At 49.3% G+C, this 27,125-nt stretch overlaps 1 protein-coding gene across 1 annotated transcript; it reads right to left on the bottom strand.

Moving 5' to 3' along the window:
• Positions 1 to 82: 82 nt before the first annotated feature.
• On the bottom strand, positions 83 to 27,091 carry TRIM25 (tripartite motif containing 25). Its single transcript, XM_003912787.5, has 9 exons — positions 26,415 to 27,091; positions 21,493 to 21,588; positions 16,832 to 17,065; positions 13,961 to 14,120; positions 11,667 to 11,732; positions 8,333 to 8,359; positions 7,929 to 8,012; positions 7,751 to 7,849; positions 83 to 4,403 (listed from the first exon to the last, which is right to left on the bottom strand). Exons 1-9 carry the CDS (start codon positions 27,009 to 27,011, stop codon positions 3,874 to 3,876), a joined length of 1,893 nt encoding a protein of 630 aa, XP_003912836.1. The 5' UTR covers positions 27,012 to 27,091; the 3' UTR covers positions 83 to 3,873.
• Between the last annotated feature and the right edge of the window lie 34 nt (positions 27,092 to 27,125).

The raw sequence follows: 27,125 nt of genomic DNA, 5'->3' as shown, positions 1-27,125 counted from the left end.
TGACCAACTGGCTACAATCCCAGGAGGGTACCATGACCTTCCTCAGGTTCAATGATTCACTAAAAATCACAGAACTCACGACTATACTTATGATTAGTTTTATTATAAAGGATACAAATCAGCTCCACAAGCCAAATAAGACATAGGGAAAGGTCTGGAAGGGTCTCGAGCACAGCGCTCCCATGCCCCCTCTTCGTGGAATTAGGGCACACTGCCCTGCCGGCACAGCCACGGCTTCACCAACCAGGAAGCTGTGCTGAGCTTTAGTGTCCAGAGTTTTTATTGGGGTTTCATGATGTATCGATTAAAGCACTGGCCAGATGATTAAACTCAGCCTCCAGTCCCCCACCGCATAGGGCAGGCTGACTCAAAGCCTCAACCCTCTAATCACATGGTCAGTCTTTCTGGTGACCAGCCCCAGCTCTGAGTCATCCCACCTTTTAGCATAAGCTCAGGTGTGATCCCATGGCCTCACAAATAACAAAGACACTCCTATTACCCTGGAAATGTCAAGGACTGAAAGTCTCCCTCCCAGGAAGCAGGGACAAAGGCCAGTCCAATTCTTTAGACAACCTCCAATCTGCACCTCCTGGAACTCCTACCCCAACTGAAACAAGGATAAAATCCACTGAACAGGGAGGACCCATTGCTGCCCTGAACTATTTTTGTTTCTTTTTTTTTTTTTTTAAAGCTTTTTATTTATAGACATTTTCAAACATATACAACAGTAAAATGAATAATATAATGAACCCTCAAACCTCCATCCCTAGCAACTGATTATCCGTGTGTGGCTTACTCTTTGATCAATACTGCCCCGCTTTCCCCTAGCCCCCGCAGTTAGGATTGTCCCACAGCAAAGCCCAGACAGACATCCTATCGGTCTGAGAATTCTTTATCAAAAGCTTCCCGAAGAGGAGCTCTACTGGGGCAGGACTAAGTGTGCTGGCTATAGGTCTGCAGAAATCTCGACATTTGGGAGCCCCTGGGTGAGGCCTGGGCAGGTCCCTGCGTAGTAGCCGTCTGTAGTGGGTGGCTCATCTGTTGACAACAGTATGACGAACAAATAGCATTTTCTACCTGCACTACAATGCAGGAGAGAATGCCAAACACCGCTTTATTGCATTCAAAGCTTCTAAGGCACATCAGCCAGCCCTGGCCTTGTCTACAGCCGTGATTATCTCCTTAAAGAATTAACTCTAAAAAAATATTAAGCTCAAGAAATAACAGTTCAAATACTCCTAACTAATTAAAATCAATAGTAAGAGGCAGAATATGGTAAAAGATAACATATTAGTATTATTGATCGCAGATCGATTTCAGAGTACTTAAAACAGGAATAATCAGCTACCACATCTTGAAATACAAAGACTTGATCCTAACCTTTTATTTGTCATGCCACACTGACTGAGACAGTCCCCAGTACCTGGGTCTAGGATAGTATTTTATGTGTGTGTTTCTGGGAATTTCTGATACTTCCCGGTGTACCAGAGTGTCTCCCTCACACATGCTATCAGGCATCTCCTCCCTAATGGAACAGCAAGAGTGGTGAACAGAGTGATCCTCTACTTTCTCATCATATTCTGCAAAATGAGAAGTCAGATGGATACAAAGGTTCCTCCAACTCTAGGACTCCAGGGGTGTGTGGCGGCCCTGCAAGGCTAGGTTATGTAAGGTCTTACCATTGCAAACAGAATGGTTCAAGACAGCAAGGATGCATTCCTCAATTTACAACTCCAAAGCACCTTGCACAGAGCTTGGCTTTGGTTACCTACTTGACTCTGTTTTAAACAGAGGGTCTCATGCTTCCCTGTCCCAAGCTGCACATTTGCCAGGGAAGGGGCCTTACTGTTGCCCTTATTTCTGCAGAAGAAAGCCAGAGCAGGAGCCATGGATTTATCTCTGGCATTCTACTCCTCCAAGCCCAGCTGTTTCCCAAGTATTAATTGGTTTCAGACAAGGCTTTCATTTCAGAAAATCAATGAAGATGCTTTTGATCATCTTCAAAAGCAGAGAAGAATCACCAAAGAACTTTTCTTCCAAGCAGTAAAGGAAGAAAACTTCTAAGGACCACATATCACCTATTGCAGGGATGTCTTTCCTACAAAGATTATTGCTCTCGAGGAACTGAAAATCCTTGTTAGGAGATGACACCGATCAGGTATGTACCTGCATGTCAGGTGTGTACCTGTAAGGAATATCAAGGGTTCTGAGCCTGCCTAGAGTGCCCTAGAGTTCCAGCACAAGGCCTGAGATACATTATATTCTCGGATATCCATATGAAAAGGTCTGGGGTCTCTACTTCCCCAATGGTGACCTCTTTTCATATTATAAAAAGCCTGACAGGAGCTCTCCTCTAAGCAAAGCCCAGAGTTGGACTCATTTCATTTTCAGAGAGTAAATTCCTCACATTCACATCCTGATGACATCAGGCTATAAGGAGCTTGGGGAAAATCCAGCAATCCATTCACTCCCGCCCCTTAGTGGACTGGGTTATTTTCACCGCACAGAAACACTGCAGGGAAAATAGCCACTTGTGTGACCCTCTTTAGCTCTTTCCCTCCCTGATCAATGTGAGCTTATAGAATTGGCTCAAACGAGGAAGGCAGTAGAAGGGGCTAGGGCCAGCCCCAGGCTCTGACTCACGCGAGGACCATTGCTGGGTCTGCAGCCTGTGGCCAGGGATGAACAGGAATGTTCCTGTTCCCCATGAGGTTTGCTAAAAGACCCTTTTGGTGATAGGCTGACGCCCCAGCAAGTGGCCTAGTGTGGTCCCGAGGCAGCTGCACAGCTTGTCTGCGTGATAGCAGGCTTCAGGGATCCAGCTTAGCTGGCTGCTTGACTGTGCTAGCCTCAGTGGTACCTGCACTGTCACTCCGTATCTCACAATCCAGGGGAGAGAGGCTATCGCTGAGGAGAGTTGTCAGTAAGAAGGCAGGACACTCTAACACGAGCAAACCCACCAGGCTTCTGTTGACCCAGGGCAGCGTCCCCCTCGCCTGGCAGAGTTCCTTGCCCCTCAGCCAAGGATATGGGAAGCAAGGCCTCCAGCAAAGCTCATGGCTGCCACCAAAGCATCTCTGCCAAGATGCTTCTCATGATACTTGGGAAGGATTTCCACCCAAACTGGATCAGGGTCACCGTGATCTTGAATCACAAATCCAACACAGGCTCATTCCAATCACGGTCTGAAGCCTTAGCTGAAAAGTTTCCTGTTTGAAAACCATCAATGGGGGGGCGATGGGTGAGCAGGGTAGGAAGGGAATGCACTATGTTCCAGTGGAGGAAGAGGGCATGCTTCTTTAGGAAACTCTGTTCTGGGGAGAGACTGCTGTGGATGTTTCCTCAAGCACAGATAATAACCAGGAGATTGAGCCCCAACATGCGGGTAATGGAGGTTATATAATATGGAAACTCAATGGCTTTGGAATTTTAAAAACATCTGTAGCGAGTAATCAAAATACCAAGATCTGAAGGCTACCCCAGAGAGCAAAGGGGCAGCCTTCAGATCCAAGTGACCCAAGACAGAACCTACAGTAGCTATGGATTTTCTCTAAGAGGAATCGGGAACTCATGACTTCACTCCCCAGAGCTCTGCCCAGCTGCCCAGCAGCCTGGAGATTTCCAGAACAATGGGGAGCAGGTCACTCTGCCCTGATAGGCACCGAGGGGTGGAAATGCCTCCTCACCTACAACACAATCACCCTCACCCCTTTCCTGGCTAAATCCCATATCCCACCCTCCCACCAGCTCCCCTCCCATGCTCCCAATCCTTGGTACCTCTTGGGGAATTGTCTAAGGAGAGTTCTGCCTGCTGCATTTTCACTAGGGTCTTGGGACCTCTGCAGGCAGTCAGCCCAAGTGTCTACAGCCTGCCTACTTGGGGGAGCAGATGGAGAGTGTGGCACCAGCAGAAAACACCCAGAAAGCCGGGTACAAAGCCTCGGTAAAGTCCACCTTGAACTTATACATCAGGTGGACCCTGTCGGCAACAGCGAAGAAGATGACAAAGCCATGGTCACAGTTGAGAAGCACGCCCACCCGCGTGGCCTTGGTGGAGGGCAGGGTTTTCTCCACGTTATTGTGCCAGGCAGAGATCTTGGTGTTGAACCACTCCACGCACCAGGAGGCGCTGTTGCGGCCGAGCCTGCTCTCTGGGCCCTGCCGGTTCATGCTGCCGTAGCAGATGCCTACCCCACAGAAGTTGTTCTTCTGCAGCTCCACCTCCCAGTAGTGGATCCCCTTCTTGTAGCAGTGCAGGCCCAGCACCTGAGAGCAGTATGTGAACCTCTGGGGATGCGGCCGGTAGTTCTGAGGCATCTCAGCCACAGAAGCTACTGTATAGGATTCTGACAGAGCCACTTTGTTGTGGGCGGTGTTGTAGTCCAGGATGACTTTAACGTAATCTGAGAAAACATCATCCCAAGGAATTAATTACAAGGGGCCCAAAGTGCTCTCACTTTTAGACCTTTCCCAAAGTGGTACTATTTATTCACTAGTTTTATCCATCCATGCACCCATCTACCCACTGGTCCATCCATCCACTCATCTGTCTGTCTATTCATCCATCTATCCATGTATCTATCAATCCATCCATGTATCCATCCATCCATCTATCCATATACCCATCTACCTACCTATCTATCCATTCTTCCATTCATCCATCTATCCACTTATCTATCCATCCTTCTGCCTTTCCATTTATCCATTCATTCATTCATTAATCTATCCACCCATCTATCTATCTGTCCATTTATCTATCCATCCATCTACCTACCATTATTCATCAGCTCATCTATCCATCCATTCATCCATCTATTCTGTCCAGCCAGCCAGCCATCTATCATCTATCAGTCATCCATATGTCTGTCCATTCATCCATCCAAAACCATTTACCAGGCACCTGACTGACACCAGATTCTGGCACAAGATACACAACCGTGAACCAGAGAGACGAGGTGCCTGGCCTCATGGAGTTCACACTCCAACAAGCAAGGCAAGTCCATCAGTAACAACATGATGAGACTCACACTCTGCCAAAAGGGTAGGCACACACTGTAGGGACACAGAGACAAGGCAACTGATGCTACAGTTGGGGAACATTTCACTGGCAGGCTGGCATTGGAGCCAAGTAACAGATGATGAGAACTAGACAGAGAAGAACAGAGAGAGAAAAGCTGTTCCAGACAGAAGGAACAGTGAGGGTGAAGCCACGGAGTGCCAAGAGGGTTGGCATGTGCCGGGACTGGGGAAGCTGGGTGGCTGGGAACACAGATGCATCAGGAGAAGAGAAACATGATGGGGCTGGAAAGGGAAGGGCTCAGGAGTCTAGACTTTAACTGGTGGGCAGCAGGGAGCCAAGCGAGGTCTGTAAGCACAGACATGGCCTGACTATATTCTTGGTGTGACACGAGAATGCCCTCCCTACTCTTTCTGCCATTTACAAGCAGTTCCAGGACATCTGAGGATTAAGCTCCCCTTAGTGTTGTCCCCATACTCAATCTCCTCTGCCTGCGCCCTCTCAAGCGATCCTGGACCCATGGGAGATAGCTTATGGGGCAGCAAGGCAGACAGGGACAAACCTAGCTTGGGAACTTGGGAACCAAGAGACTTGGGCTTTCAGCCTAGTCTCTTTTGTCCCTACTCACTTGCTAGGTGGCTCGGGACATGACACTTTTCACTGAAGCCTGAGTTTCCCTCCAGGCAAAATGAATAAGCTGGGGGTGGAAAAGGCCCTAAGTTGATAGAACTTTACTTTCCCGGCTTATGCGGCTCTGCCACAGAGTGCACAGCAGCTCCTGAAACATGTGGTTCAGCACCGCTGCTAGCAGCTTGGGCAAGAGTTAGCTGCGCCCAGGGCTGGTCTGGGCCTCTCATGGGGGGCAGGGACAGCGGAGGGCTACAAGAAGGCCAGCCTGAGAAAGCAAGGGACCCACAGATCCCCACCAAGCCTGCTGCAGCTGCTTATGATAAAGGAAGGGCTATATTTTTCAGTGATTGGTTTTGGCCACCACATGGAAGTGGGTACCACTGGCAGGTGCTGCCTGGAGAGTTGCACATGGGTGCAGAGGAAACAAGAAGACGGAAAGTGGGAGGGCCCTAGGCCTGGCCTTGACAACGGAACTCCACCCACTTCCAGGTTGGATGAGCTTGCAAAGGAGGGGTGGGTGGAAACCCCGGGGGTATAGTGGCTCAAGGGGCAAGAGGAGAGAGTGTCAGAAGGAGGAGGAATGCCACTGACAGGTGAAGCTAAATAAAAGCTGAAAGGCATCCCTTGGATTTTGTGACACAGAGGACACTGATGACCTCAGAGCTGCCTGGGTCAAGGGCAGGACACAGGTCAGACTGCAGTGGCACAAGGATTAGACTTCAGGCTCCCACCTCGGCCCCACACTGCAACCCTGGGCAGCCAAACACCGAGATTCTGAATGAACCAGTCTGGGGGACAGCCTGGCATCAGGGATTTTAAAAGCTCCCCAGGCTTCCAACACGTGGCTACAGCTGAGAGCCACCAATGTAGACAATCTGCAGAGCTGCTTTTCCCCAACTGTCCTCAAAAGGATCATGGAGGAAATGAGCTAATCATACAGCTTTCTGTGCTTGCCTGAGTCTCATCTTGTAGGACTGGAACAGGGCCCAGGAATTTGTTTTTTGGGGTTTTCTGTTTGTGTTTGTTTGTTTTTTAAGACAGAGTCTCACTCTGTTGCCCAGACTGGAGTGCAGTGGCACAATCTCAGCTCACTGCAACTTCTACCTCCCAGGTTCAAGTGATTCTCGTGCCTCAGCCTCCCAAGTAGCTGGGATTATAGGCATGTGCCACCACGCCTGGCTAATTTTTCGTATTTTTAGTAGAGATGGGTTTTTGCCATGTTGGCCAGACTGGTTTTGAACTCCTGACCTCAGGTGATCCACTCACCTCGGGCTCCCAAAGTGCTAGGATTACAGGCATGAGCCACCGCACCCAGCTAGTAATTTGTATTTTTAACAAGCATTCTGGTGAAAGGGAGGCAGAAAACAGAGCTGCAGCTGAGACAGTTTTGCTGGGTTTTTGTGATTTGGAGAGATGTAAACATGCTACAGATAGGCAAGCCTAGGTAGAGATGCTGAGGGTGAAGAGATGGGAATGGGAAGGCCTAAGAAAGAGCAGAAGATTCCAGAGAGCGCATGGGGAGCAGACTCCAGAGCCCAGGGCCAGGGACTAGCCTTGGGAAAGGGGCCAGGAGGTGAGAAAGGGGGCATGGTAGAAGCAGATGTGATGACAGTAACAGAGCAGGGGGAGCCCCTTTTACAGTGTCTGTCTTTTCCGTGAAGAAGGTGGGAGGGACAGGGAGAAGGCTGGAGCTATGGCCAGTGGGAAGTCTTGGGAATGGTGGCTCTGGAGAGTAGTGGGGAGGAGACAGGAGATGCAGGGCAGGTGTGCCGGCAATGGGACGCCCAGTGAAGGCCGGTGACCACAATCGCCCTGCCTTCTCTGCAGGGGACATGCAGGCGCCAACCCACAGAGAAAGGTGAGCTCAGTTGGGCCAGACTAGACGGCAAGAGGGAGAGTCAAAGGACCGATTGTGAAACCTGAGCTGGTTAGGAAAAGTAAAGAAAGGCACTGATGACTGGGAGAAAATAAGGGAGCAACAAAGTAGAGGACAAGTGAAGGGGAGCGGCTGATACAGCCAGCCAGCGGCCTCAGAGAGCTGCACAGAGCGGCACAGAAGAGACAGAACCAGTGGAACCGCGCACCAGCCCCGAAGCTACTCACACTCCAGGAGCTCGGGTCTGGACTTGGCCAGGAAGGTCTCCAGCACCTTGGCCTTGAGAGCTGCTGAGTTCGGATGCAAGCTGGTGGCTTTGGCTGCAGCTGGGAGAGGAAACAGAGAGCGATTTGCAGAACAAACTCCGAGTGGACACCCCAAAGCTCCTTGCCTGTGATAACTCACCCTCCGAGCCAGGTTGTTTTAAATCCACTAACTGTTCCGGGGCTCCAAATGTGGGAAGCTTGCTGGATGAGGCAGGGACAGAGGCTGGGGGTAAGGAAAGAGAAACATAATACAGAGCAACGGGATGGCCTCTACTCCCTTCCACACTGATTAAGACCCGCTTCTACAAACACACGCCTGAACAGCAGGGCAACACAGGGGACACCAGACCAGGCTAAAGTCACCTTATTCATCTCATTTATGCTGTCCTCCCCTCCAGCCTCAGGCCTGCTGCCATTACAGAATGGACTCATATAGAACCCACCACGGAACCCTGATGAGCGAGGTCGACTCTCTCTACCAGCATTTAGTTCTGTGCTTGGGCAGTCTCAAGAAATAAACAGTTGCAGAAATGTATAACTTACGAGGTTTCTTGGATTTCTTTTCCTCTTCTGCAAAAGAAAGTTTTCAGAATTAAAATCTTTTAAGGTGCAACACAATGACATTTTCAAAATAGTAACATTCGTGTGCATTAATTTGATCCAGACAAATAAAAGGATGTTTTAACTTGAAAAATAGAAGGAGTCAGCAGGCAAAATGAATCTATAGTGATAGAAACCAGCATGAGTGGTCGTGGGGGCAGGGACCGACTAATAAGGAGCATGAAGGAATTTTCTGGAGCAAGGGAAATCCTTTATCTTGATTTGGATAATGGTAACACATGGTATGCATTTGTCAAAATAGATCTAACTGCACATTTAAGATTTACTGCAGGGAAAAAAGAGATTTACTGCAGGTAAATCACATTTCCATAAAGGAAAAAACACAAATAAAAACCGAATAGGTAATCAGCAAAAAAAAAAAAAAAAAGCTTGCCAAGGGCTGGGTGCACGGTGGCTCACGCCTGGAATCCCAGCACTTTGGGAGGCCGAGGTGCAGTGATCACTTGAGCTCAAGCATTAGAAACTAGCATGGGCAACATGGGGAAACCCCATTTCTACAAAAAAAAAAAAAAAAAAAAAACTAGCCGGGCCTAGTGGCACGCACCTGTAGTCCCAGCTACTTGGGAGCTGAGGCAGGAGAACTGCTTGAGCCCAGGAGGATGAGGCTGCAGTGAGCTGTGTTCTTGCCACTGTACTCCAGCCTGGGCAAAAAAATGAGACCCTGTCTCAAAAAAAAAAGAAAAAGAAAAAGAAAAAAGCTTGCCAAATCTTTTAAAAATATCTGGAGTGTCTACCAACAGGAACTGAGTTTAGCTAAAATAGTCGTTCTCAAAGTCTGGTGCCCAAGCCAGCTGCAGTGGCATCACCGGAGAACCCCTAAAAAATGCAAATTATTGGTCAGGCACTGTAGCTTACTCCCACAATCCCAGCAATTTGGGAGGCTGAGGCGGGAGGACTGCTTGAGGCCAGGAGTTCAAGATCAACCTGGACAACATATCAATATCCCATCTCTACAAAAAAAAAAAAAAATTGTTTTAATTAGCCTGGTTTGGTAGCACATGCCTATAGTCCTAACTACTCAAGAGGCTAAGGCAGGAGGATCACTTGAGCCCAGGAGTTTGAGGCTGCAATGAGTTCTGTTCGCACCATTGCACTCCAGCCTAGGCAAAAAAGTGAGACTCTGTCTCTTAAAAAATAGTAAATGCAAATTCTTGGGCCCCAAGCCAGAGCCACTGAATCATAAAGGTTGGGGGTGAGACCAGCAATCTGTGGCGTACAAGCCCTCCAGGTAAGTCCAAAGTCCACTCAAGTGGGCTAGAAGATTCCAGGTTCCTTCTTTGCCACCTTCCACAACACTGGAACAAAAAAGGGTGTTTTTGAAATCATATCTCTGCCCACCTGCAGGACACCTGACATCACAGATAAGCCCCGCTCTCTCCTATTACCCTCTACCTCCCCAGCAGAACTCTGTCACACCACAACGCTCCCGCTACCGCTTCTCCTACTTCAAAGTCACATCACTCGCCGTCGCTCACTCTCTGCCCCATTTCCTCACCTTCTGCCACTTTCCCACCTACTCCCTGTGGACCAGCATCCTGGGAGGCCCAGGCTGTGATATCAGTCTAGGGCACAGGCACCTCCCTCATCACCTACCCTTAGACATCTTTCTGCACTAGGACTAGTCCATCCCTCCTCCCCTAGTTCCCCATTTCAGCCTACAGGAGCCTCGATTCATTCCCGAACTTTATTCTCCAGGGTGTCATTCTGCTGTGACAGGAGGACCTCACCTCACCGGGGAACACACCTGCCTGCTGGCCAGCATCCCCAGCTCATTCATACCAAGGGACGAGCTTTCAGAGGAAGGTGACTGAGGAAGAACACAGGCCAACAGTATTTTCCACTTGCTCTTTCACTTCCCTTTTCACATAAAGCACCCTTTGAAGTTTTCCGGCCCAGCTAAGGGCTCTCTCCTCCATCTGCACCAGGCATCCCAGCCCTGACTCTGTTCCATTCAGGGACCGATACCACACTCTGCCTGCTACAGGAGACCTAAACACTAAGCACAAGCAACAACAACAAAAAAGAGCAAGCCCTGGCTCTCTCATCCCCCCCAACACCAGCAGTGTACAGCCAGCCCTCCTGGGTTCACACCGACTTTTCAGGGAAGCAATGACAGCTAACATTTCAGTGGTATATGGACATGTCAGTGGTATATGAACATGTCAGCACTATATGGGCATGTCAGCAGTATATGGGCATGTCAGCGATATATGGACATTTCAGCAGTATATGGACATGTCAGCGGTATATGGATATCTCAGCGGTATATGGACATTTCAGCGGTATATGGATATCTCAGCAGTATATGGACATTTCAGCTGTATATGGACATGTCAGCGGTATATGGACATGTCAGCGGTATATGGACATTTCAGTGATACATGGACATTTCAGCGGTATATGGACATCTCAGCGGTATATGGACATTTCAGCGGTATATGGGCATGTCAGCGGTATATGGACATGTCAGTGGTATATTGACATCTCAGTGGCATACGGCTCATAAAGAGCTCTCATAGTCAGTGTCCCCTCATCACTCACAATCATCCTGTGGTCTCGATATCACTGTTGTCCACATTTGCAGAACAGGATCACTCTTCTCCCCAACCCCCATGTCAATGGCAGGTGCCTGCCCAATGAGGGGGATAGTACCCCTAGGAGGCCAAAATGGATCCTTAGGGGAGGGGGAGTAAAAAATGATTACTCTTTTTATGTGTAAAAGCACAGAACATAAACAGTTATGCAGTAGATGGGAGGTATTAAAATTTCATGGCTTGTAATTAGGAAAAAAATTTTTCTCAAATGGTTCAGGGGATGAAGCAGAAGGAGGGCAATAGTGAGAAACCAAAAAAAAAAAAAAAAAGGTTGAGAAACATGGTAATAGCAGAAGCCCATTACAACCCAGAGACTGAACGCTGCTGAGATGCCGAGGAGGTTTAGCCTCCGCCCTTCCCGGACCACCATCAGTCTCCTCACCCAAGGCTCTGCCCAGGGACTTGGGTATAGTAAATATTTCTCAAAACAAGCCAGCTTCAGGCATCTTGCCGTTCCAGGCAGCCCCAAAATGCAATGCTGATGGACAGGGGAGCTTCTGCCACAGCCTTGCAACCCCCTGCAGTGGGGACTGCCGCCAACTTCTCTCCCACTGAGGTCCAGACTCCACAGTGACTCGGGATGGGCTGGAAGTGACTTGGCCAGAGCCTGGGGAGGCCACAGCCCATGCTGTTGCCATGGAGACAGGGGTGGGGCTACTTACTGGAGACCTTCTTCGCAGGGCGTGTGGATTTCTGTGTGGACGCTGGGTCATGCTCTCCAGGGTCACCTGTGTCACAGAAGAAGGGCCCAGTGTGTGTGGCTCCTCTCACTGACCTTAGAAGCCAGCTTTGCAGAGGGTTTACACAGACAGCCCCTTCCTCCAACCTTCCCCATCCCATCCGTTACAAGAGCTACAAACAAGGTGATCTAAGAACCAGTTTGGTGTGTTCCCTCTTTTCTCTGACTTAAAATGTAGCGAGGGTCAAGTCTTTTTTCCACCAGCACCCAGCTCGGTGGCCTCTGGACTTCTCTGGGCTTTGGTTTCTTCGAGCACACAATGGGGATGACTTCACCTTGCTCATGGTTGATGTGACTCCTGAATGAGATCAAGGTCGTGCAGCGGAGGCTGGGTCAACACTTGTTCCTTTCCCACCGTTCTTTCTCTCCCTTCCTCCCACATACCAGCGACCTATAGCTTTGCCCCCACGCAGCACTTCCACAATGGGGCTGCACCACCACCGATTTCAGAAGCCCTTCTGCAAGGACACTCGGCAGGCCAAGCTGAGATTCAAGCCCAATCCTGGGCTACACAACAGAGATTTACTATGGGCCAGGCTCTGTGCTAGGCACTAGGGAAATAGCGTTGAAGAAAAATCAGACAGGCCAGGCACAGTGGCTCAAGCCTGTAATCCCAGTGCTTTGGGAGGCCAAGGCAGGAGGATCACTTGAAGCCAGGAGCTCAAGATCAGTCTGGACAACTGAGCGCGACCCTGGCTCTACAAAAAAAAATTTTTTTAGACTGGGCCCAGTGGCTCACGCCTATAATCCCAGCACTTTGGGAGGCTGAGGCAGGCAGATTAGTTGAGGTCGAGAGTTCGAGACCAGCCTGACCAAAATAGTGAAACCATGTCTCTATTAAAAATATAAAAATTAGTCGGGTGTGGTGGCACATGCCTGTAATCTCAGCTACTCAGGAGGCTGAGGCAGGAGAAATGCTTGAACCTAGGTGGCAGAGGTTGCAGTGAGCCAAGATTTGGGCCATTGCACTCCAGCCTGGGTGATAGAGTGAGACTCTGTCTCAAAAAAAAAAAAAAAATTTTTTTTTTTAATTAGCCAGGCAAGATGTTGTGTATCTATAGTCCTAGCTTGTCGGGAGGCTGAGGCAGGAGGATCGCTTAAGCCCAGGAGTCTGAGGTTACAGTAAACTATAATCACGCCATTGCATTCCAGCCTGGGCGACAGAGCAAGATCTTGTCTCTAAATAAATAAATAAATAAGCCACAGCCCCTGACCTCATAGAGATCACAACCTAATGAGGGAGATACATGGGGATCCCGAGGAAGAGTGCGATACTGCCCATGCAAGAGCCCCAGGAGGATGATAAGGACCCTGGGCCCAGTCTGAGGAGTGGGAGCAGTGGCAGGGGAGGCTGGATATAAATGTAACGTTTTGGAGATCTTTGAAGGGTGAGAGGAGTTAATGAGTGAAGACGGTAGAGTTCAAGCCTTCTGGAGAGTGGGGAAGAGCAAACACAAAGGCACTGTGGCAGGAAGTTTTGCATATTTGAGGAACTGAATGCAGAGAGATGCACCAGAGGAGGGTGGGGGGGCACCTTGGGGCTGAAGAGAGACCAACAGGGCCTGAGCTGGCTTCTAGACCAGGGTCAAGGGTTTGGTCTGCATCAGGGAGTAATGGGAAGCCTAGTGAGAGGGCAAAGCAGGATAGGTCCCAGGACATGAGCTCTGCATCATGAAAATATCTCTCTGGCTGCCGCAGCAGATGCAGAGGGTTTAGGAAGCTGCCACAGTCATGGGGCGACAGGTGATGGCAATGGAGAACAGGCAAGCAGCACTAGGATCAGCAGACTGAGTCAGGAGATTGAAAGAAGTGAAATTTGGCAATGGATTGGATATGGGGTGATGAAAAGGGGGTGTCAGAGGAATTCTAGATTTCTCCCCCAAACGAGCCATTCCCCCACCAAACACAGTAACAAGCCCTAGCCCATTCAAAACCCATCCAAGTTGGCCTCAAGATCACAGGTCAAAAGAGCCTATCTGTTCAGCAAGTCCAAGCATGAACATGAAGTCCCCAAAAATGCTTTAGGAAAGATCCTAAAATGTCAGGATGAAGCAGACACCCCACCAGCCTCCAGACGGAGGGCGGACGTTTCAGGAGCCCTGAAACTCAGGCCCCAGTGCTCGGGATCATGCCCCAGTCTCCCATCCCAAAACATTGAGGGGACCCATCGGGTTACAGGGCTCCACAGGGGGCAGCACAGGGGGCTGCTAAGGTCACCTGAGCTGGGGGTGGGCTCCTGGAGCTGCCTGATGCACTGCTTCAGCTCGTTTTTGAGGTCTAAGGTGCTATGGTAGATGCCTTTTATCAGCTTGCGGTTCAGTTCCACCTCGGGGATGTAGACTGGCTTTGTTGAGATTCCTCGCAGTTTTGATGCTTTCTGAAACATGCCAGGGGGTTAGTGCAGGCAGCTCTGGTGAAACTGGGACCTGGGCTCAGTCTTCACCAACCGCAGGAAGCTCTCCCCTAGGCCCATGAGTGCTAAGTTCAATCAGCCTTCTCAAATTACAGGCCAGAGGTCACCAGGAGTTTAAATAACACTTGAAGACACAGTAATCTGGAGCTGGAAGGGTCCCCAGAGGTCACTGATCTTACAGATGGGGAAACTGAGGTCTAGACATGGCCGGTAGCCTGCCAGGAACTCCACCAGCTAAGGGAACAGACACAGCTGGGACTGAGGTCTTCTGATCCCCCAGGACGATGTTCTTTCCACTTTTCTAGCTGAGGGTGGAAAAGCACAGGAAACTCAGGACCGCTCCAATCCTAGGGGAACAGCTCTAATCACACATTCTGGTAACAGACAGGAACATCTCAAGGGATGTGGATTCCAGCCAGGGAATATCTTATGGGAAAGGAGGGTCTTCCTGGAAGTCCCAAACTTTGAGAAAAATAGGGTTGTACAGTATCAAGAGGCCTAGATGTGCACTCAGAACCTTCGAGCGCTCAGGGCAGCTACTCCAACAGACAGGAATGAGCACTTGGGATAAAACTTAACGCCCTCCAGACTAGGCACGCATCAGGCCTCAGTGCACAGAGAGAAGGTTCCCATTCACTTCTGCACTGTCTCCCCACTCCGATCTGAACAAGGAATCTAGGCCTTTCAGGTAGAGCTGCAGGTCACCCAACCAATGGGGCACACCACTATATGCCAAGCACTCTGCTATGTGCTGGTCAGATTTGCAGGAGGATGAATGGGGGTAATAAGAGATGGGCTTACAGTCAAAACAGCCATGAAAAAATGCACATCTGAAACAACATCACCCAATGCTACTGTAGAAGCAGTGGGGCATGCTTGGGAACACCGATATGGCAGGACAATGGGATCCAAGACCCCGGAAGGATACGACTCACTAGGCAAGAATGCCCGGCATAGCATCCCGCCCACACCCACTGTGTCTGGGGAACAGTGAGTGCACAGGGCATGACCCAGGGGTGGGTGATAAGAGATGAGGCTGCTGGCACAGGCAGGGCCCAGTCACCCAGGACCCTGCAGGCCGTGCTAAGGGACATGAGGCCAGAAATAGCAGGGGGCCCATGCTTTAGAAAGATACTTTGATACAGTCTGGATGTTTGTCCCCTCCAAATCTCACATTGGAATGTGATTCCCAATGTTGGAGATGGGGCAGGGTGGGAGGTGTTCGGGTCATGGGGGTGGATCCCTCATGCATGGCTTGGTCCCCTCCCCATGGTAACAGGTGAGTTCTTGCACAAACTAGTTGTTTAATGGAAGCTGGCACCTCCTCCTCTGTCTCTTGCTCCCTCTCTAACCCTGTGACATGGCTGCTCCCAGCTTCACCTTCTGCCATGAGTAAACGCTTCCTTCCTCACCAAAGGCCTCACTAAAAGCTAGACAGATGCTGATGCCATGCTTGTACAACCTGTAGAACTGTGAGCCAAATAAACCTCCTTTCTTTATAAATTACTCAGTCTGGTTGGGCGCAGTGGCTCACACCTGTAATCTCAGCACTTTGGGAAGCCGAGGCGGGTGGATCACCTGAGGTCAGGAGTTCGAGACCAGCCTGGCCAACATGGTGAAACCCCGTCTCTACTAAAAATACAAAATTAGCTGGGCGTGGTGGTGTGCACCTGTCATCCCAGCTACTCGGGAGGCTGAGGCAGGAGAATCACTTGAACCTGGGGGCACAGGTTTCGGTGAGCCGAGATCACGCCACTGCACTCCAGCCTGAGCGACAAGAGCAAAACTCCATCTCAAAATAAATAAATAAAATAAATAAATAACTCAGTCTTAGGTACTCCTTTATAGCAATGCAAAAGGGACTACTAACACACACTTCCAGGGGCTGCTGGAGGAAGGATAGGAGGAAGAGGTGGAGTATGTGTGGTAGGCAACATTCTAAGACGGCCCTCAAGCCCCTGACCCCAACTGATGTACATACCCTATACAATGCCCTCCCCTTGAGTATGGGCAGGACGGTGAATGAAATAGGATATCACTCCTGTGATTAGGTTATGTGATATGGCAAAGGGGGTGGAATATTGCAGGTGTAATTAGCATCTCAAATCAATTGATTTTGAGTTCATCAAAAGGGCAATCATCTGGGGTGGACCTGACTTAATCAGGTAAAAGCCCTTAAAAGAGGGATTGCACCTTTCTAGAGGAGAAATTCTCATGCTGGCCTTGAAGAAGTCAGCTATCAATCTGAGAGACAACCAGCAGGAAATTGGAGGGCGGGGGCCTCAGTCCTACAACCATAAGGAACTAAATTCTGCCAACAACCACATGAGCTTGGAAGACAACCCTGAGCTCCAAAGGAAACAGCCTGGCCTTCCCTCGCAGACTGTAGCCTGGTGAGACCCTATGCAGGCCACCCATAAAGCCATGTCCAGATTCCTGAGCCAGAGAAACTCTGAGAGAATAAATAAACATTTTTTGAAGCCCCCTACATTTGTGGTAAGTTGTTGCCCAGCTCAGAAAACTAATACAGCATGTGTCTCAGGGATGCTTCCAGTGACCACTTCCAGTCCCCAGCTCCTTGAGGGCCTTATTATCAACAGCATGATCTCAGGCCAAAAAAAAACCAAAAAAACAAAAAAACAAAAACCATTCAACAATGCCTCGTGGCCACCCACCTCCAGAAACTCGAACTCATCCCCCTCGGTCAGGCCCTGTTCAATCTCCTCCTTCAGGGTCTGGATCTCACTCTTCTTCTTGAGGAGAATCTGATAAATGGTGTCAAACTTGGTGTTGACCCTCTTCTCCTCTTCCTTTATCTTCCTTGTTGAAGTGGCCTCTGAGGCGTCCAAGAGAGCCTTCATTTCCGTGTATTCTTGTCGTAGCTGCTCCACCTTTCTGTTTGCAGTCATCTGAGAGGGCCAAGGCAAGAGGACACTCATCAAAGGGGAAAAAATGCTAAGGCTGCAGCCTCAAGCATTGGTGAGATGTGGGGTTCCAGGAACTCTTACCTGTATTTTGTGGGAGAACAAACCACTTTGGAGAGCAACTTGGCAATATCTAATAAATGTGGAGGTGCTCATATGCTTTGACTCAGCAACTCCAGTCCTAGGAATCTATGCTACAAAAAATCGCAGCCACCTGCCCCTGAGACACACATAAGAATGTTCACAGGCAGCACTGTCTGAAGTAGCAAAAACCTGGAATCAACCTGAACATCCATCAGAAGATTTGATGCGAAGACTGGGAGGTATTCATAGGATGGAATATTAAAGAGTTATGAAAATTAATAAACTGGAGCTATGCCTGGATGAATCTCCATGAGAGAAAAACAACTTGCAGAAGAAGATCCACCATATGATGCTCTTTCAATACAGCTTAGAAACAAACAGAATGGTTATATGCACAAAGAAACACGTGAGAATGAATAAATAAATTCAGGAGAGTGGTTACTTCTGGAAGAGAGTAAAGGGGGTAGAATAAGGGAGAAACAGATGGGAGGGGCTGCGTCGATGATATTTTATTTCTTAAGCTAAAGGTGGTTCATGGGCAATTTTTAAAAATAAAAGTCAGCAAGAGATCAAGACCATTCTGGCCAACATGGTGAAACCCCGTCTCTACTAAAAATACAAAAATGAGCTGGTTGTGGTGGCATGTGCCTGTAGTCCCAGCTACTTGGGAGGCTAAGGGAGGAGAATCGCTTGAACCCAGGAAGCAGAGGTTGCAGTGAGCCAAGATCGTGCCATTGCACTCCAGCCTGGGAGACAGAGTGAGACTCTCTCAATAAAATAAAAATAAAATAAAACAAAATAAAACGAAACAAAAAACAAAACAAAATAAAAAGTCAGGATGCAGCTCTGGAAAAGTTCTAGAGAATATCATGCTCTAGAACTGTACTTTCCAATAACATAGCCACTTGCTACATGTGGCTACTGAACACGTGAAATGTGGCTAGTCCAAACTGAGACTTGCCATGAGTGTAAAATACATACTGGCTTTCAAGGGTTTCATACCAAAAAAAGGAATGTAAAATACCTTAAAACTTTTAAATTCCATCCTGGCTAGCACGGTGAAACCCCGTCTCTACTAAAAAATACAAAAAACTAGCCGGGCGAGGTGGCGGGCGCCTGTAGTCCCAGCACTCGGGAGGCCGAGGCAGGAGAATGGCGTAAACCTGGGAGGCGGAGCTTGCAGTGAGCTGAGATCCGGCCACTGCACTCCAGCCTGGGCGACAGAGCGAGACTCCGTCTCAAAAAAAAAAAAAAAAAACTTTTAAATTGATGATATGATGAAAGAATAATACTTAAGATATACCAAATTAAATAAACTGTAATATTAAAATTAATCTCAGTCAGGTGCAGTGATTCATGCTCATAATTCCAGCACCTTGGGAGACCGAGGCAGGAGGATCGCTTGAGGCCAGGAGTTCAAGATCAGCCTGGGCAACACAGAGAGACCCTTTCTCTACAAAAATAAAAAAAAAAAATTAGATGGACTGTACTCCTAGATAGTGGGGAGTTAAGGGGGGTAGAGGTTGAGTCAGGTGGATTACTTGAGCCCAGGAGTTCAAAGCTGCAGTGAGCTATGATTGCTCCACTGCACTCCAGCCTGGGTGACAGAGTGGGACCTATCTCTAAAAAAGATAAATAAATAAAATAAAATAAATCTCATGTACTATTCAAATTAACTTAAAATTACATCTGCACTCCTACGGTATTTCTGCGGGACAGCACTGCTTTAGCAGCTGCAATTTTGTTTCACATCTTGGGTAGCCTCAATAGCTGCTATGGTTTGAATGTCTCCTGCAAAGCTCATGCTGAGACTGAATTGCCATTGAGGTGATTAGATCGTGAGGGCTTTGCCCTCGTGAATGGATTCATGTCCTTATCACAGGGTTTGACCTCCTTTTTCCCGTCCCGCTCTCCTGCCTTCCATCCTTCCGCCATGGATGATCCTCACCAGATGCCGGAAGCACGCTCTTGGACCTCTCAGCCTCTAGAACTTTGAGCCAAATAAACTTCTCTTCTTTGCAAATACCCAGTCAGTAGACTGGAAGAGAGGAATTCAAGTATTTCTTCCTCAATTTTTTTTTTTTTTTTTTTTTGAGACAGAGTCTAGTTCTGTCGCCCAGGCTGGAGTGCAGTGGCGCGATCTCGGCTCACTGCAAGCTCCACCTCCCGGGTTCACGCCATTCTCCTGGCTCAGCCTCCCGAGTGGCTGGGACTACAGGCGCCCACCACCGCGCCTGGCTAATTTTTTGTATTTTTAGTAGAGGCCAGGGGTTTCACTGTGATCTCGATCTCCCTGACCTGCGTGATCCGCCTCGGCCTCCCAAGTGCTACAGAGTTCTGAAGTGCAGACCCACAGCAGCCCTGGCTTTTGGGGGGATGGAGTTTTCACTCTCTCTTGTCTGGAGCTGCAGGAGGTCTGCAGCTGACACTGACCCTCGGCTCACTGCAACCCCTCTGCTCCAGGTTCAAGTGATTCTGCTGCTATTCTCTGCGAGTAGCTGGAACTATAGGTATGCTACACCACTGTGTGTTTTTTGTATTTTTAGTAGGGTAGGGTTTACAGCCATGTTGGCCAGGCTGGTCTTGAACTCCTGACCTCAGATGATCCACCCGCCTTGGCCTCCCAAAGTGCTGAGATTACAGGCGTGAGCCATCGTGCCCAGCCTTCTCTGCCAATCTTTTACTGTGCGACTTCTAATGTGACTACAAGTGTCCCCCAGTGTTCATTTTCCCTTTTTTCCTTTTGGTAAGAGAACATCCCTGGAGTTTCATCTGGGCATGTGGCTACTCAGACTACATTTCCCAGCCTCCCCTGCAGCTAGGCTAGGTGACGTGACAAAACTCCTTCCAATGACCCACGCCCAGGAATGATATGTGCAACACTGTATCACTTGTGTAAAGGAAAATTGATTGTCCTCCACTTCCTCTTTGTCCCTTTTCTCACAGGCTAGAACAAAGATGTAATGGTAACTCAGCTCCAGTCAAAGAGGTTGGGACAATACCTTGTAGAATAGTAGGGTAATAAGAAGGGAGAACCCTTAATCCCTGAATGATCACATGAACCCTTAGTCCGGGTTACTCATGTGTGGGTTTGGACTGTCAGTTGGCAAAATAAACTTCGATCATATTTAAGCCTCTGAATTTTGGTGTATCTTTGTTACAGCAGTATAGCCTGCCCTCTAACAAATACAGGTACTTTCACGTGCATTCTTTCATTTGTCTCACAATCATCTTCAGAAAGTTGTGATTCCATTGTGCAAACTGGGAAACGAAGGCTCGAAGATCTGTCCACATGACCAAAGCGACATAAGCTAGTATGTGACAGAGCTGGTATTCTAACCTAGATCTCATCTAATTAAACCATAACTGCTGCCATAAAACTGGGTGCTGCAGCTCTGAAAAGGGGTAAAAATCTGATCTTTTCATTTAAAAGCAATTTAAACGTATTGAAAATCTGAAAAACGGGGAACAAAACAATTCCTAATTTACCACTCCAACACTTCCACTATGATCCTTCTATAATATTCCCTTTCAGTTTCTTTCCATGCTCTCTGTAATGGGTTGAATGCTGGGCCCCCAAAAGACATGTCCATATACCAGAACCTGCGAATGTAATCTTACTGAGGAAAGAGGTCTTTGCAGATGCAATTAAAGATCTTGAGATTCGATCATCCTAGATTACCCAGGTGCTCCCTAAATCCAGTGACAAGGGTCCTTATTGGAGATGGAAGACACTAAGGGAAGAAGAGGCAGATATGTGAAGACAGAGGCAGAGATTGGAGTGATGCAGTCAAAAGCCAAGGAATGCCTGAGCCACCAGAAGCTGTAAGAAGCAAGGAAGGGTTCTCCTCTAGAGACTTCGGGAGTGTGGCCATGCCAACATCTTGATTTTGGACTTCTGGCCTCCAGAGCTCTGCCAGAACACATTTCTGTTGTTGTAAGCCACCAAGTTGGTGGCAATTTGTTACAGTAGCCCTACAAAACTAATATACTTCCTTTTTGTAAATGCAACCCTAGGAGGTATATACTTTTGCTTCCTCTTTTTCTCCCACTTTATATCATAATCATTTTTTTGAATTACTACTTTTTAACCCTAATTTATAATGACTTCCCCCACAGTTGGGCTTACAGGTAATTTTCGGTTCGGGTTTGCAAAGGATCTCTCTCGGACACACAGCGGTCTGCATGCTTTGCAAGGTTGATGTTTCATTCTGACACCATGAGTGCACCCAACACCAGCCTTGTCATGGTGAGAGCCACGCCTGTCCTGCCTGGAAGGCGAGGGAAGCCACAGGGCAGGGCTGGCCTTGGAGAGCCCTGCCACTCACCCGCACATCCTGCTGCCTGTTCCTCACATCATCCAGCGCTCTCGATGCCCCGTTGATCTGACTGTACATGACAGTTAGTTTGTGCCTTAGGGTGGCCTGCAGGGAAAACAAATGAGGGTGAGAATGCACCTCTTCAGCCCAGCCCCACCAGAAGCCATCCCTGGATCTATCCCACAGGATAGATTCTTTCCTCTTCCACTCCACCCAAGTCTTGCCACCCCAAGTTCTGTCACCCAAGTCTTGCCTGCTTGGAGCTTTTTGAAGTATTCTAATACTTACTACCTCCCTTCATCCTTCTCAGAGGACAGTACAGACCAGGGTTCCAGTCCCAATTCCCAGCTGTGCAGCTGTGTCCTTCACCTCAGTTTTCTTGGACACAAAATAGCTACAACTGTCCCCAGCTCACAGGGATATTGGGAGGATTAATTGAAACAATGTAAGTACTCAGCCCAATGCCTGGATCTTAGGAAAAACATACTACATGTCAGCTTATATTATTATGAGTTTCTTCTCTAATTACCCATTTTACAGCCAATGAAACTCAGGCAAGGAAGACAGCAAGGTGGCCAAGCTCACACAGGAATAGAACGAGCTGGGACAGCTGCTTCGGTAATGGCAGGTGGGGCCACTCAGACCAGTCCTCCCACTGTAAACAACCAGGAAAGCGGTCCAAATAACGGGGCAGGGGGGAGATCTGCTAAAAGACGCTGGAGAGCCAATCAAGCAGAGGATTAAGAAGTCAAGGTCCAGGAGAAGGGGGAAGGGGGCCCAGAGAGATAAGCCTGATATCAAGGATGTTCACTCCAGAGGCATCTGCCAATCCCAGAACAAAGCTGGGAGCCTTTGTCAGCCTCACAGGGCAGGGAGACAGAAACCAGAGTCCAAGGCTCACTGTAAAGTGGGACCACCAAGGGCTGGGAAGATGAATCAGCCAGCCAGGCGCAGTGGCTCACGCCTGTAATCCTAGCACTTTAGGAGGCCCAGGCAGGTGGATCATTTGCACTCAGGAGTTCGAGACCAGCTTGGGCAACATGGCAAAACCCTGTCTGTACTAAAAATACAAAAATTAGCCAGGCATGGTGGTGCACACCTGTAGTCCCAGCTACTTAGGGGGCTGAGGCAGGAGGATCGCTTGAATCCGGAAGGTTAAGGCTGCATTGAGTCGAGATGGCATCACTGCACTCCAGCCTAGGTGACTAAGTGAGACCCTATCTCAAAAAAAAAAAAAAAAAAAAAAAAAAGATGAAGCAGCTCACAGGGGCTGAAGCCCAGCCACAAATCTGCTCAATCCTCGCCACCTCCAGAAACAAAGGCAAACTGTGTATGACGGAAGCTAATATCCTCATCTGATTTCTATTAATTTTCATAATCAATATCTGAGTCTCCTACCTCCTTGCTCAGATGAAATAATGGGGCACAGAAATGGGAAGGCAAATCACCACCGCTATAACAAGAGCAGCTAGTATTTATTATGCACTTACTGTATGCCAGAAATGGTTCTAGTGCTTTACCTGTATTAACTTACTTAAAGCTAAGAACAACACTATGAGGTAGGAATTACCCAGCCTTTACAGACAAAGACACTGAGGCATGGAACAATTACGTGACTTGCCCCAGCTACACTACTAGTAACTGGCACAGCTAAGATCCTGATATTAAAATCATAGACACATGTCCAAACTGAGCATGCTGGAGATTTCCAGAAAAAAACCATTTCCTTCCCGAAACTAGCAGACTCAACATACTCTAGCCCTGTCTTCCACTTTCCAGACTCTTCAACTCCACCCAAGATATTCTGGGCGGAACCTGATCTTGAATCTGGATTTGAACAACCCAATGACAGTCACCTGTAGGGGCTGGAGGCAGGGACCAAGGCCACACTAACTCAATCCGAAAAGCCCAAGCTGCTCATGATGTTTCAAACTTGACCTCTGTGACACCGCCCTTCGACCTGGCCTCTAACAGTGGCCAAGATAAGGTGTGGGCCAAAGACCAGGCCTACATACATCCGGCCTTGCTGGCCTCCGAGCAGGAAGAGACCTCATAACACCCCAAGGCTGCCAACTGCTTCACTTTCAAGAGCTGCTCATAGCACTACACCCTGAGCCCTGTATTTTGAAAGATTTGATGCACCATTAATCAAACACATGCAGCAGTACCCTCATCATGAATGGTGCCCACATGACTCCAGACCAAAGGAAAGTGACCCGAAAACATTGGTAGCAGCAATAATCCCCTAATCAAAGGTAAAGGGCTTTTTGAAATTCTGAGGATCCCTTCACAGACTGGAGACTTGGGTCTTCCACATGGGAGGCACCAGAGTCTCAAGTCCGCCCATACCAGTGGCTAAGACAACCCAACCCCCAAGGCCAAGGGCATTGCCCAGCTGAGACTGGCTCTGCCAACAGTGATGGGCAGCAGTAGCAGGGCTCAAAAAGCAGACCTGTTATAGGACTCAGCAAGTCAGGACAGCAGGGCAGGCGTTGGCAGAGGAAGGCCTGTTGTTAGGAATAAACAGCAGAGTTTAGGCCAGGCTCCTGGCTCACGCCTGTAATCCCAGCATTTTGGGAGGCTGAGGTGGGGGTGGGAGGATCCCTTGGGGTTGGGAGTTCAAGACCGGCCTGGACAACATAGTGAGATCCTGTCTCTACAAAAAATGTTTTAAAATATTAGCTGGGTGTGGTGGCACACGCTTGTAGTCCTAGCTACTCAGGAGGCTGAGGCAGGAGGATCACCTGAGTCCAGGGTTTAAGGTTATAGTGACCTATGATCATGCCACTGTACTCCAGCCTGGGTGACAGAGTGAAAACCTGTCTCTAAAAGAAAAGATTAAAAAATGTATATATATGGGCTGGGCGTGGTGGCTCACACTTATAATCCCAGCACTTTGGGAGGCCAAGGCGGGTGGATCACAAGGTCAGGACTTTGAGACCAGCCTGGCCAATATGATGAAACCCAGTCTGCACTAAAAATACAAAAATTAGCTGGGCATGGTGGCACACACCTGTAGTCCCAGCTACTCAGGAGGTTGAGGCAGGAGAATCGCTTGAACCCAGGAGGCGGAGGTTGCAGTGAGCTGAGACCGCACCACTGCACTCCAGCCTGGCAACAGAGCAAGACTCCGTCTCAAAAAAAAAAAAAATCTGATTTTACAGCCAGGCCGGGTGGTAGCACACCTGTAGTCCCAGCTACTCAGGAGGCTAAGATGGGAGGAGCATTGAGGCCAGGAGTTCAAGACCAGCCGAGGCAACATAGTGAGATCCTGTCTTTACACAAGAATTTTTTATAACTTAGCCAGGTGTGGTGGCTCACATTTGTAGTACTACCTACTCAGGAGGCTGAGGCAAGAGGATCACCTGAGCCCAGGAGTTTGAGATTACAGTGAGCTATGATCACCCCACTGTACTCCAGCCTGGGTGACAGAGTAAGATCCTGTCTCTAAAAGAAGGAAAAAAAAAGCCAAGTTTATAGCCAGGCATGGTGGCACACCTGTAGTCCCAGCTACTCAGGAGGCTGAGATGGGAGGATCCCTTGAGGCCGGAAGTTCAAGAACAGCCTAGGCAACATAGCAAGACCCTGTCTCTAAAAGGAAAAAAAAAAAAAGCCAAGCTTATATGCTACACAAAGCTGGATGCAGACCCCCAACTCTGACCTTGCTCAGGCTACTGTCTCCTTTGACAACACGAAGACGGGTCTTGTTCTCCCTGAAGGTGCTGTGAGAATGAAATGAAATCAGGCCATGCTTTGGATCTTAGGCTGATGTAACAAAAGGTGGTTTGATTTCAGCCTCTGCTTTGAGTCCACAAGGGAAAGGTATGATCCCCAGACAACCTAAAAACATTGCAGACCTGAAAGGCCCTTAGGAATCCACCTAGTCCCACAGCCTCACTATACTGGTGAGGACCCAGGTCCAGGGGCCAAACCCTGTGCTCAAAGTCACATGGCCAGGACAGAGGACACTATGGTGCAAGAGTGTTGGCTCTCCCTGTGGTTCTGATCCAGTGGTTACTGGGAGGCTGCCCACCCCACCTCTTAGGCCTCTAATAACAACCCTTCCTGATCACACGAACTCTCCGGCCCACCAAAGGCTTTTGCTTACATGACCTCAAGCTTCCTGGACTGTTTGGTGCTCCAGACTCTACGGACCTGGATACCAGGCTGGTCCATGGGGAGAAATGCAAACTATGAAATCGAACCAACCTGGGTCGCAATGCCTGCGTGGCCATTTACTGCATTAGGTCAGGCTAAGTTCATTTCTCTGAACCTCAGTATCCTCAACAGTAAAATGAAACTAAATCATATCCACCTCCTGGGTGCCACCAGGACTTGGTGAGGGAACAGAGGTTACCTCCAAGATTCATAGTTGACATTCAAAACCCTCTACTAAACACCATCAGATGGTGGGGTGCAGTGGCTCACGACTTTAATCCTAGCGCTTTAGGAGGTAGAGGTGGGCAGATCGCTTGAGCTCAGGAATTTGAGACCAGCCTGGGCAACATGGCGAAACCTCATCTCTACAAAAAAGTAAAAAAATTAGCGAGTCTGTGGTCCCAGCTACTCTTGAGGCTGAGGTAGGAGGATCCCTTAAGTCCAGGAAGTCAAGGCTGCAGTGAGCTCGGATTCTGCCACTGCACTCCAGCTTGGGTGAGAGGGACGAGACCCTGTCTCAAAAAAATAAAAATAAACACCATCAGACAAAGACAGGCTTATGGCAAGCAACCTAACCTGTCTTCATGGATGATGGCAGAGGACTATAAAATCTCCCAGCCCCTTTCTACTCTGACATTGGAGATGCCTCGGCCTCGAATTCAGGCCCATCTCCCCCAGGGCGTCCAGAGGGTGGCAGAGAGGCCCCCGGTGGCCCCTCTGCACCACCCAGCAGGCCCAGGCTGCCCTCTGCGCCCTCCCGGGCCATTCTTTACCTCCAGGTTGGCGCTGGCCTGGCTCAGGGACGCGGGAGAGCAGGCCTTATGCTCCACCAGGCAGATGTGGCAGATGCACTCGCCGTGCTCGGGGCAGAAAAACTCTCGCAGCCGGTTGTGCTGGGAACATTTGCGGCGCAACAGGTCGCGAACGGGAGACTGCAGCGGATGGTCCTGGAAGGCGGGGCTGTCGAAGTGCGGCTGCAGGTGCTCCTGACAGAAGGAGGCCATGCACACCAAGCATGTCTTCACGGCGGCCTCCTTCAGGCAGTGGTCGCAAGCCACCTGGGCACCCGGGCTGGGTGCAGAGGCGCGGGCGGGCGGCGTCCAGCCGTCGGCGGGTGGCTCCCGGGCCAGCTCGGCCTGCAGGAACTGCTCCACCACGTTGCACAGCACAGTGTTCTTGTGCAGCTGCGGTCGCGCCTGGTAAACGGCGCGGCACTGGGGGCACAAGTATGGGGCGCCCTGGACGGCCCACGTCTCGTTCAGGCACGAGCCGCAGAAGTTGTGGCCGCACGGAGTGGTGACCGGCTCCTTGAAGGGCTCCAGGCAGATGGAGCACGACAGCTCCTCGGCCAGGGGGCACAGCTGTGCCATGGTGCTCCCAGGGGTCGGGACGCGACTACTGCAACCGCGCTCCGAGGCTGCCGAGGAAACGAAACCTAGCCCGGGAAGGGCAGTCCCTGCAGCCGTCAGGAAGTCACGTGGGGC

This window comes from Papio anubis, chromosome 17 (assembly GCF_008728515.1).
Source record: "Papio anubis isolate 15944 chromosome 17, Panubis1.0, whole genome shotgun sequence".
Taxonomy (NCBI): domain Eukaryota; kingdom Metazoa; phylum Chordata; class Mammalia; order Primates; family Cercopithecidae; genus Papio; species Papio anubis.
This window is presented reverse-complemented; position numbering and strand designations above follow the sequence as displayed.

What these genes read in the sequence shown, in the direction of transcription:
- TRIM25 (XM_003912787.5), bottom strand. Translation starts at nt 27,011, where the DNA reads ATGGCACAGCTGTGCCCCCTGGCCGAGGAGCTGTCGTGCTCCATCTGC. An exon ending in GGAGCCCACCCCCAGCTCAG is followed by an intron (nt 11,733 to 13,960) that starts GTGACCTTAGCA and finishes TCTGTGACACAG; the next exon opens with GTGACCCTGGAGAGCATGAC. An exon ending in CAGACCCGAGCTCCTGGAGT is followed by an intron (nt 4,404 to 7,750) that starts GTGAGTAGCTTC and finishes ATGTTTTCTCAG; the next exon opens with ATTACGTTAAAGTCATCCTG.